At 40.9% G+C, this 10,000-nt stretch overlaps 1 protein-coding gene across 1 annotated transcript in view; it reads right to left on the bottom strand.

Annotated features, from left to right (window-relative positions):
- LOC138018374 (MAM and LDL-receptor class A domain-containing protein 2-like) overlaps positions 1-10,000 on the bottom strand; it is a 252,304-nt gene that overhangs the window by 166,006 nt on the left and 76,298 nt on the right. The window contains exons 30-36 of the mRNA XM_068864996.1: positions 9,232-9,400; positions 7,855-8,261; positions 4,976-5,207; positions 4,367-4,623; positions 4,158-4,248; positions 3,649-3,795; positions 1-109 (exon numbers count right to left, since the gene is read on the bottom strand). The exon at positions 1-109 is cut by the window's left edge and continues 157 nt beyond it. Coding sequence (XP_068721097.1) covers positions 1-109; positions 3,649-3,795; positions 4,158-4,248; positions 4,367-4,623; positions 4,976-5,207; positions 7,855-8,261; positions 9,232-9,400 — 1,412 coding nt within the window. The remainder of the gene's footprint in view (positions 110-3,648; positions 3,796-4,157; positions 4,249-4,366; positions 4,624-4,975; positions 5,208-7,854; positions 8,262-9,231; positions 9,401-10,000) is intronic.

Here is a 10,000-nt window from a genome sequence, read left to right as displayed (position 1 = left end):
AATGACAAACATCTTCCAGTGCTGGTGGTGGGCGCAAAAACTTCACTTTCGAGCCGTGCACGATCACCGCGCTTTCGAGGGTTTGATGCCTCTATAAACATGTAGTTGCCTGAAGGAGAAAGGTAAAAACATAAACTTGATTGACTGACAGTACTATCACCATGTGTTTGCTACTTATCGATTCAAACATTTACTTGGTCTTTCATTATCTGCTCGGAGGGCAATTGTTTAAAACTCCTTCAGAGGAGACCTGCTTGAACTGCATTAAACCAGTGGAAAACTACAGTCGAACCTGTATACAACGGCCACCCTCGGAACTTGAGGAACTGGCCGCTAATATAATACAGGATCACTGAAAAGACTCACTGGGAGTGGTCTAATGTCGATTTTAATGGCGTATCATAGAAAAACACATCATGTAAGGAAACAATAGAACAATCACCACTTTTTCAAGAAATCAATACTTCAAACCAGAGTTTGTAAACTCTGTTCAAACAAAGTTGCCAACTTATAGTATACGTAACATTGTGTAAAAGTACTCTGCAATGAATTGTCCTCTACTCTTCTACGGCATACAGCACTGTTTTTCTACTACTTCAACAAAATCTCATTCCGTCATTTCATAGTTGTTGCCGCTTCATATCTGGTCTCTATCGTTTACAGAACTTCGTGAAAAAAAAAGTCATCCGCAGTTAACGTTCTTCAATGCTGTAGTCTGTTTTCGCCAACTCCTTGTTCGTACAGACCGGTCGACTTGTTTACATTTGTCTTTCTCGGTAAATTTCAACTACGGCACTATTTTGGATAGTGTTGAATCCTCAAACCACTTGTTTACAATGTCACGAACCTCGGACGGCAAAGGGCTCATTCCGTGAAGTCGAAGTTAGATCTGGTAGAAGTTGGGAAGTTAATTTCAAAGTTTGCAAAATGGTTCTCTAATTCGCGACATAATTGGCTACTCCGTAACGCAGTATCCAATTTCTCTTCAGCTTACAGTAGCTTTGTACACTTTATTTCTTTTTAGTGATCACGGATCGCATTTTACAAGTAAAAACGATAAAATAACGCATAAAATGGCATGTGGTTTATTTTTTGTTCAAGGGTGGCCGCTTAATACAGGTAAAAATAACAGAGAAAGACAAACGTAGCATGCTACAGGGTGACCGCAGCAGTTTAATAGACGTGGCCGCCTAATACAGGTAACAAATACAGCGTTTGTATGAGCGAAAAATGGCGACTTTGAAAACTGGCCGCTTAATAGAGGGTGGCCGCTTAATACAGGGCCGTTACGTACAGATTCGACTGTAATAAAAGACGAGGCTACTTAAACTAAGATTGCCAACTAATGGTCGGAAAAAGCAAAAGGTACTATTGGCTTTTAAAAACACTAAAAGTTTTCAGTTTTCAGAGATTTAAAGGGGAATCTTACATCGCCCAAGCCACGCAAGAACTATTCCAAAAAGAGGTTAGGCCATAGTGGGGCCTTCTGAAAGAAGCATCTACGATCTTAAGACAAATTACATTGGGATACTCCCGTACAAGGCTCTCATTCCCCGCTACCTCGTACCTTTACATCAACCCTTCTGCTTCAAACAATGTTAACCCAAACTAAACTGAAGACACTCAAGATGATGAAGTTTTGGACATTCAACATTAGGGAGTTGAAGCAAAGACGACGGCTACGGCAACGAGAACGTCATTCCCAAAATATACAAGTATTTCGCGATTATTCCGTCTTGTTCACGTTGTACAATGCAGGCGAACTATCCTGTAACTGGATAGGTATGAAACGGTTTTAAAGTAAATATAGTAAATAAATGATTCATTGTTCTTTGCTCAAACTCCGTGTAAATCAAACTCCGTGTTGAATGAGGAGGGATAGGGGAAGGAATAATAGCCCATTTTCACGTGCAACACAGTTTGTTTTTAGATGATTGCTTGAAGATTGCGTTTTTGTCCCAACGAATTTGCCTAGGTTTGGGCCTCACTCATTATTACATCACTTCGATACAGCCTGCAGCTGGCTGATTTGAATAACAAAGCCTCATCACTAAGAAACAAACTGCAGTCTTTGTTGTCTTTACCCAACAAAAACAAAACCAAAGAAAAGAAAAAAAGAAGATCTCATTATTCCAATTAAGACTAGAAGTTGCAAATAGCAAGTCAAGGGCTTGCGTGGATACTCGAGAAAGTTACTTCCGAATGTGAATGAATGAGGAAAACTAAGGATAGCAAGGAAAGTGTCCAACCTATTATACTTGGAAAACAGTCTCAATCTATAATTTCGTTTGACTTAACCGTCAAACATATCATTCTCTTTCTTTTTTTTCTCAATGTTTTTATAATGTTTAAGTACATGTCATATTACCTGTGACATGTCGATCAAATTATTTACAAGTGTTACTTTTATCTCTAAAATGTGATACGATAAAGTGTGGCTAAAATGCATTCCGGATACCAGTATACGAGTTTCGACAGGAAGGGAATAGTGCAACATAATTAAATTTTAAAAAGAACAGAAAATGATGATTACATGTTTCATGAAATCTGAGATACTTCTATTTAACAATTTTACCCGTAGCCCTTGCGGGGCTACGGGTCAATAGACCTCAAGGCGAAGCCGAATGGGCCATTCACCTTTATCACGCGGCGGCCATTTTGGAGTCCGTGGGGAATAAAGACTTTGTCTTTGCATTGTCTTTGCCCGTCCAGCCTCACACTGAATGAGAGGTTCGACGGGCAAAATCTTTTGTTTGGACATAGAGTGTAATGGGTCTATTGACCCGTGGACCTTGAGGGCTAAGGCTCCATTTTAGCATCACCCAACTAGTCGGACAGAAAAGGCAATAATAAAGTTAGCAAATGCAAGTTCAAAATATATTTATTTGGGAATACAACGAAAGAAGGCGTCACGTTTTTCGCTACTGGAGGACTATTATTAATAGTCCTCTAGTAGCGTAGCCAATTAAAATGCAGGATTCGCATTAGTCCACTTGTTGGGTGATACTAATTATGTATCTGATTCACTTGCATGCAATTGTTTGGGGATGCCTGGTGTAAATGGCTCTGCTGTTGCTATGAAATGTGTTGATATCTTTAAATTAGAGTAATAATTGTTCTGTCTTTCACTTGAAACAAATACTCAATTTTTCTTTAATTTGGAGTTTGATTTTTTTGGCGTCAGTGAGCGATTGATTTAATTCATTAGCTGACCAACAAGCTCGATCAAGTTGATAGGTTAATAGCAATGTTTCAGAATCTGGTATAGCCTTTTGTTCAAAACTGAGCTCTCAAATACATGGCGTCTCCGTAATTACTTTGGCAAATCAAAAAGGACAGAGACAATCCAGTAAACCAATCAAAACTCGAAGTAATTACACGTAGCTGACACAAAACGAGGGGAAATGTGCACGCGCGAGCCACGATTGGTTTTGGTTTCAATTCTGAATTGGTTGAAAAAGTGGCGCGAGAACTTTGAACCAATCACTGAAGTAATAGAAAACCAAAGCAATTCGCTGATTACTTGCGACACTCAATTGAAAATCGCTCTAAACAGCGACCCATTTTTGGTCAGTGCTAACCTGAGGTTACAGGTAACTCTGCCTCTCGTGCAACTTATTCAACTATGATTGTACTTCAAATACTAACCATTCGCTGTTCCTGTTGTATGATCCGTACTGGGGCCCGTTAATGAGCTTGGGGTGCTACCGCTTCCTCTTTTCCAGTCAAATTCATCATCAACAACGTTCAGAGAATTGATCCATGTACACTTTCCTTTCTCAAAAGTGCAGTCACCTTCAAGAAAAGAGAGAAGATACATACAATAGCGTGCAACCGCCAGTCGACCTTATCGCCAAAACCAGCAGTAAGCGGTCGAAACTTCGCGATTTGAAGCCTGAGTGACTACATCCTGAGAGACATCATTATACCTTTCATTAGTGAGACCTTATTTCTTAAGAAAAATTACTAAGGATGTACATGAATTCCCAATTTAGCGACGTCATTCAAAATGAGGCCGGAAAGATGCTCAAAAGAATACAGAATTTTGATGATTTGCTAGGGACAGGCCATAGGACCCTCAGCAAAACACGCAGTTACACCCGCAGATTAGCGTGCGTTTTCCTATCGTCTACCGCAAAGCGAATTTGGTTGCATACCTGGACGTGGGCAGGCTCCATCCATGATCTCTACATCATCAATTGCAATGTCTCCGGAGTAGCTCGTCCCAGTGACACCTTCAAAGATGACCTGTAACAAGGCAAAATCAAAAATAAATTCATCATCCAATAAACAACTTGCTTTGACTACACCAGCACGAGAAATGTGATGTAAATAGTTTATTATGGAAGCTGAATTGAACACTCACTTTGAAGTCAACGAGACTCTTTAGAGTAACTTGAGCCATTCTCCACAAGTTTCCTTGGTTACCAGAGAGACTCCAAATGGGAGACGTCCTAGTTCCGTTCTGCAGAAAAAGAACGTTGAGGCCACCGATGGTAGTACCGTACATATGGTACCAGAACTGAAGGCATCTTCCATTAGTTGATTTATACTGAGGGCTGACTAGCCAAGCCTTGTGACCTTTGCTGCGAGGTGAAGAAGTCTCGATGTACATGTAGTAGCCTGCAAGCGAATATCACGTGTTTAAGCCTTAGTTGGATGTGGATGTTACACATTCAAGTCTTCCTTGCTACAAAGTAAGTCTGCAATGGTCACGAAGTCAACTCTAGCACGCAAGTCAGTGTATGCCCCTGCCACTTAGATTTCTTAACATTGTTCTGATCATTTGTATTCTCTTCTATACAAGACTGCTCAAACTTTAACTAGAGAAAAAAACAGTGACCGTCTAACAGGAGGCAAACGCGATCGTTTTTTTTCTAAATCTCTTTGGATCGCAAATAGCTACATCATGTACGCTTGTCTATATGTGCGGCAACATGATAAGACTTAAGAGTAAGAGGTAAACAGAACCCACCATTTCGTGTTCCTGTGGTATGGTCAAAAGATGGTCCAGTGCCGATGCTGCTTGTAAATCCATTAGACCTTGTCCAGTCAAAGTTGTCTCCATGAACGTTCGTCCAGCCACAAATTCTGGGATTCTCAAATGAACACAGGAGTTGGTCGGGGCATTGTCCATCTTGAAAAGAAATGTCATCGAGTGCAATATCACCAGCCCAGCTAACACCTCTTCGACCTTCAAAAACAACCTGTGGAAAAAAACAGGAGTGAAAAAATGCAGTTGTGAATTTACAAAAAAAAAATAATAATAGACTTTTCTCTTTATTTTCTTTTCAATGCCATGCTTCAAATCACTTTTCCTGTGCTATTTTTAACTCCACTTATAATAAAATGTTTAAATTTAGTCCTGCCTTCGGTCAATTTCCTGCTGGAATCAGCTTATACAGTCATTGTTTACACTTTTATCTCATTAATATGAGTTTCAGGTTAGAAGGCATGGTGCTATTCACAAATTGACTTCAAAAGGTAAAAGAACGTATTAAACTTAGCTAAATCTCTAATTTTAAGCCTTTTGCCTTTGATAACGAGCGTGTTATGAGGCATCAAAAACTGATAAATAGACCATTTTACAGTTGTAGCCAAGTTACCTGGCCTAAGAATGGAAGCGAGGCTGCCGGTGACAACACAATTTACATGATAAAAGCAGTGGGGCCTGTATCAATACAAGGTCACCGGCAGCCTCGCAGCCATTCATAGGCTAGGTCGCTGAGCAAACGACTGTAAAATGGCCTATTCTTGGGTGGCAAAAGCGCTAATGAGCCCAGACATTTTCGAAAATTTCGATCTTTCAAAGCGTCATCACTCCGATATTATTTGGTGCATTGCGCTCAGTTTGAGTGATAGCTCATTATGCAATGGACTTTCAATATTCTGTAATGATTTTTTGGACAATAAATTAGAAAACGATTGGCTTATGCTCATGAGGCAAAAATGAAAAGATTCCCCTATAAGCAATACAAATAAACCATTGTCCAATTCTCACAGCTGGACTTGATCTAGCATGAAATGGAGGCTAATGCGGGCAAATCAATTTCTGTGTGAAAAGATTTGCCCGCATTAGCCTCGAATTCCATGCTAGATCCAGTCCAGCAGTGAGAATTCGAAAATGGTCTATTGATTCATCTTCTATTTCCCCAAAAGCTACAGTCAACTTTCAGTCAGATGTTTTTTCAGTCGCGTCCGGTCAGCAGACGGCTTGTCATTCTAAGTACCAATGCAGATATCTTGCTCATATTGATTCTAAGACTTAAGCCGTAAACTGAAAATTCAGATCACAGCTCATGGTCTATGTTTCCACATGGAAAATAGGGTAGCCCATACTATGTCAAAGAAATAACGAATATACCCTAATCTTTCATTGATTTGGCATTAAACGTAACCCTAACTTATTCAGAAGTTTTCACCAAGGTTGCTGTTATAATGACAGTTCGCCTTCCCCTCACGCACTGTCTGATGAAATGGGTTTGACCGAGTTAGATTCCCGGTCAATTTATAACACTCTGGTTCTGACTTGGCCTGAATTCGTGTGTTTCCCTCGAATTACGTTAACAACACGAATCACAATACTCAGGGGCAAATATTACAGCCGTTTCTGATTCGCATAAAGGAATTTGTTTCGTATATATGCTTTTAAACTGTCTGTGTCATATACTCGTTAAGGGTACATAAATGCAACTATTTTCGTCTACAATATTAATCTCCCCAACAAAAGCAAACATGCATTTTATCTACCGAGCAAGACGCGCAAAGCTATCAAAACTAGCAGTAATTTGGACCCACGACAGCGATGTGAGAGGTATGGGTCTATTCTCGATTTTACGTCACCAACTGCTTTGCAATGCAAAATTTCTTTGAAAACAGGAATCCAATGCAGTTTGTGACGTAAAATCGAGGATAGACCCATGCCTCTCACATCACGGTCGTGGGTCCAAATTACTGCTAGTTTTGCCAAGCTTACTTGGCTTGCAGGGCACAGAAAAAGCAAAATTCTGGGCGACAATGGTGATATATGTTTGCTTTGGGCGGGTAGGTTTATATTAGGAACGAAAAATATTTGAGTTTAGGTGCACTTTAAAGGGGCAGTGTCACGCTATTTTAGTAAAACTTCAAAACACTAAAAGACGTCTTTGCGTCATCGAAGACCAAAAAATAATGCTATAGTTTTGTTGCCAATAACCACTGAAGTGCACTAAAGCTATTCTTTGTTGCTGGCAGCAAAAAAATGGAGAGGAGGGAAATGAACTAAAAGGAAAGGAAAAGGAAAGGAATGTGTCTAGTCGTTCTAGCGCTGGAGCACTAATTGGGGACACTGTAAACTGAAATTGACAATGAAAGCAAATCAAGTCAAACGTTGCTTTTTGAGGAGAGGGGAAACCGGAGTACCCGGAGAATAACCTCCCGGTGCAGAGGGTAGAGAACCAACAAACTCAACCCAAACATGACGCCTAGTCTAGGAATCGAACCTGAGCCACATCGGTGGGAGGCGAGTGCTCTCTGCACTGCGCCATCCCTGCAACCAGATGAGCCAGTTACGAGTACTGTTTCGTAACTGCGATGACGATTTCAAATATATGATTTATTCTTATATACTTCATAAACATCCACCTTCTCCGTGTTTAATAATAAACTCATAAACTCACAAAGTAACCAGCTCCTCGCGGCCAGCTGGCTTTATAGCTGCAAAGGTAACGCAACGGTCATAGGTTCAAATTCTGATAAGGTCTGAATTTTTTAGACTTTCCTTTCACTTCTGGTTAAGAATCACTCATTTTCAAGACTTAACATCCTCTCCGCAGTTCAAATATATGATTTTCATATATTCTACAACCTCGTTACCTTAAATTTGGACGACACAGTCAGCTGAACAACCGCATGCCACCACTTGTCGCCCTGAGTACCACTCAATGTCCACACGGGGGCACCAAGTTGGTTGTTGATCTTGGTGTAAACGTTCAGGGTGTCAACATCCGCCCCATACATGTGGTACCAAAACTGTAAGCACTTCTGTTGGGTGGCAGGTATCGTGGCACTCTCGATGCGTGCTGTGTCGTTTGCTTGGCGAGGAGACGATGTCTCAATATACACATAGTACCCAGCAGAGCCACCAGTTGTATGGTCTGTAGCAGGTCCAGTATTTCGAGACGCTGTTGTTCCTTGTTGTCTTGTCCAGTTGAATTTGTCATCCAGTGCTTGAGTCCACGTGCACATGTTCTTCTCGAATTTGCAGTCATATATGGACGGAGCTAAGGTTTAAGACAACAACTGTGATGAATTTCAGCCCTTTTGAATCATGAAAACGCAATGGAATCACACGCCAAAGAAAGCTGATGGAAAATTGGTCCTCCGGCGCGCGCGCGGAACACCATGGGTAAGAAAATATGGTAAGCCATCTGTGCCAGAAAATTTTGTTTTGACCTTAAGTGCGTTCATCCCTCCATGAATGCCAATGTGACCAGTATCACGTGACCCCACCAAGGGCTCAAGTTTAGAGCTCATCGAGGTCAGCAGTTTTTTTTGTTGACCGCTGACCAGGTTCTGGGTTTCGATTGAATCGCAGGCTCAAGCCTTAGACTCGAAAAAACGATAGAAGCTTCTTGCAATACCAAGGTGAAGAAAAGGGCAAACTTTATTCCATTAATGTCGTAAAAAAAGTTGCTGATATTCATCGTGGTGAAGTACAATAATAATAAGTGATGTTTGGATCGAAAATGCACCAATCAGAGCGGAGCATCCTGCTTAAAAGGTGACCCGTAACCAGTCGACCTCATCGCCTGATGAAGACTAGCAGTATGCATTCGAAAAAAAAAAAAATAGTGAGATGAAGGTGGCATTTTTGTATTGATCGCCAATCAAATGCAAGCCATGGAAGGCGCAATTCATGGCGCAATTTTTCCGTGATTGCGTGATATGCGTGCGTTGCTTCTGCTTAACCATCTCGATTTTTTCATGTATTGATGGTTTGCACCCGACTTCACGCTGCAAGAACAATAACCTGTCTCTTTGCAAGGAACTAAACCAGCATTAACGCCGTGTCACGTGGGTGCAAAACAACAATATTACTAATAAGTATTCACATGATTTTTCTCGTGCAATTTGGAATAAATAAGCATATATTAATTTTTTTCAAAGACTAAAAAAAATACACTAGAAATCATGCGGACCACCAAAAAACGCAAGAATAGCGGTCTTTCGCCACAGAATGTTGATACATACCTGGCGTTATCACAGTGGTAGGTGCCACAGTTGAAACTGCAGGCGGTGTCCAGGGATTCAAAGGCTTTGCATTTTGTGGGAGAACTGGACAATTACCCACAGTGAACTGAACGTCATCGATGGCAATATCGCCTGAGTAGCCTAGACCACGGACTCCTTCAAAAATGACCTTAGGGACAAAATAAGAAAAACAAAAGGCTTTTGGATGAAAGTGCTTCCGTTTATGTTACATAGTGGAAATTTAAACAACGTTAACAGCAGAGGGCGAGCATCAGGCGTTTGGGAAAAAATCAATTTCATTCAGTGTGTAATGTCAACTGTAAATATCTGGCGCAGTCACGAAAGTGTAATGCATGTGAAGTGCTAACGTCTTGAGGATTTCACAAGGGTTTCAATGACGTTTTCCAAAAATGACTAGTGATTGCGGAATAGGCAGCTGTGATCGCAGCGTGAACTAGGAACGCTTTCCATTTGGCAGAACTGACCGGCCATACGAGGCATTTGGAAGGTCTAACTGTACAACGCCTTCAAATTAACACACTTTGAGGATGACATATACTCCTCCAAAAGAATGCAAGAGATTGTCATGCAAGTAGTCCTTCAAATTGTTTTATTTTCTTTGCAAACTGAAGAGTTTTGCTGGACACTTCTGCCAAAAGGAAAGTGCTTTAAGACTCCAGAAAGAAGCGCTGTTGGCGACGGTCCGCTAATCGGCTTGTCCACTATTTTTGGATGCACTAACGCCACTCCTTGGTTTTATAAGACGTAT

Source organism: Montipora capricornis, chromosome 10 (genome assembly GCF_036669925.1).
Source record: "Montipora capricornis isolate CH-2021 chromosome 10, ASM3666992v2, whole genome shotgun sequence".
In the NCBI taxonomy this organism is placed as follows: Eukaryota; Metazoa; Cnidaria; class Anthozoa; order Scleractinia; family Acroporidae; genus Montipora; species Montipora capricornis.
Note: the sequence above shows the minus strand (reverse complement) of the source record. Positions and strands in the feature narration are given on the sequence as shown.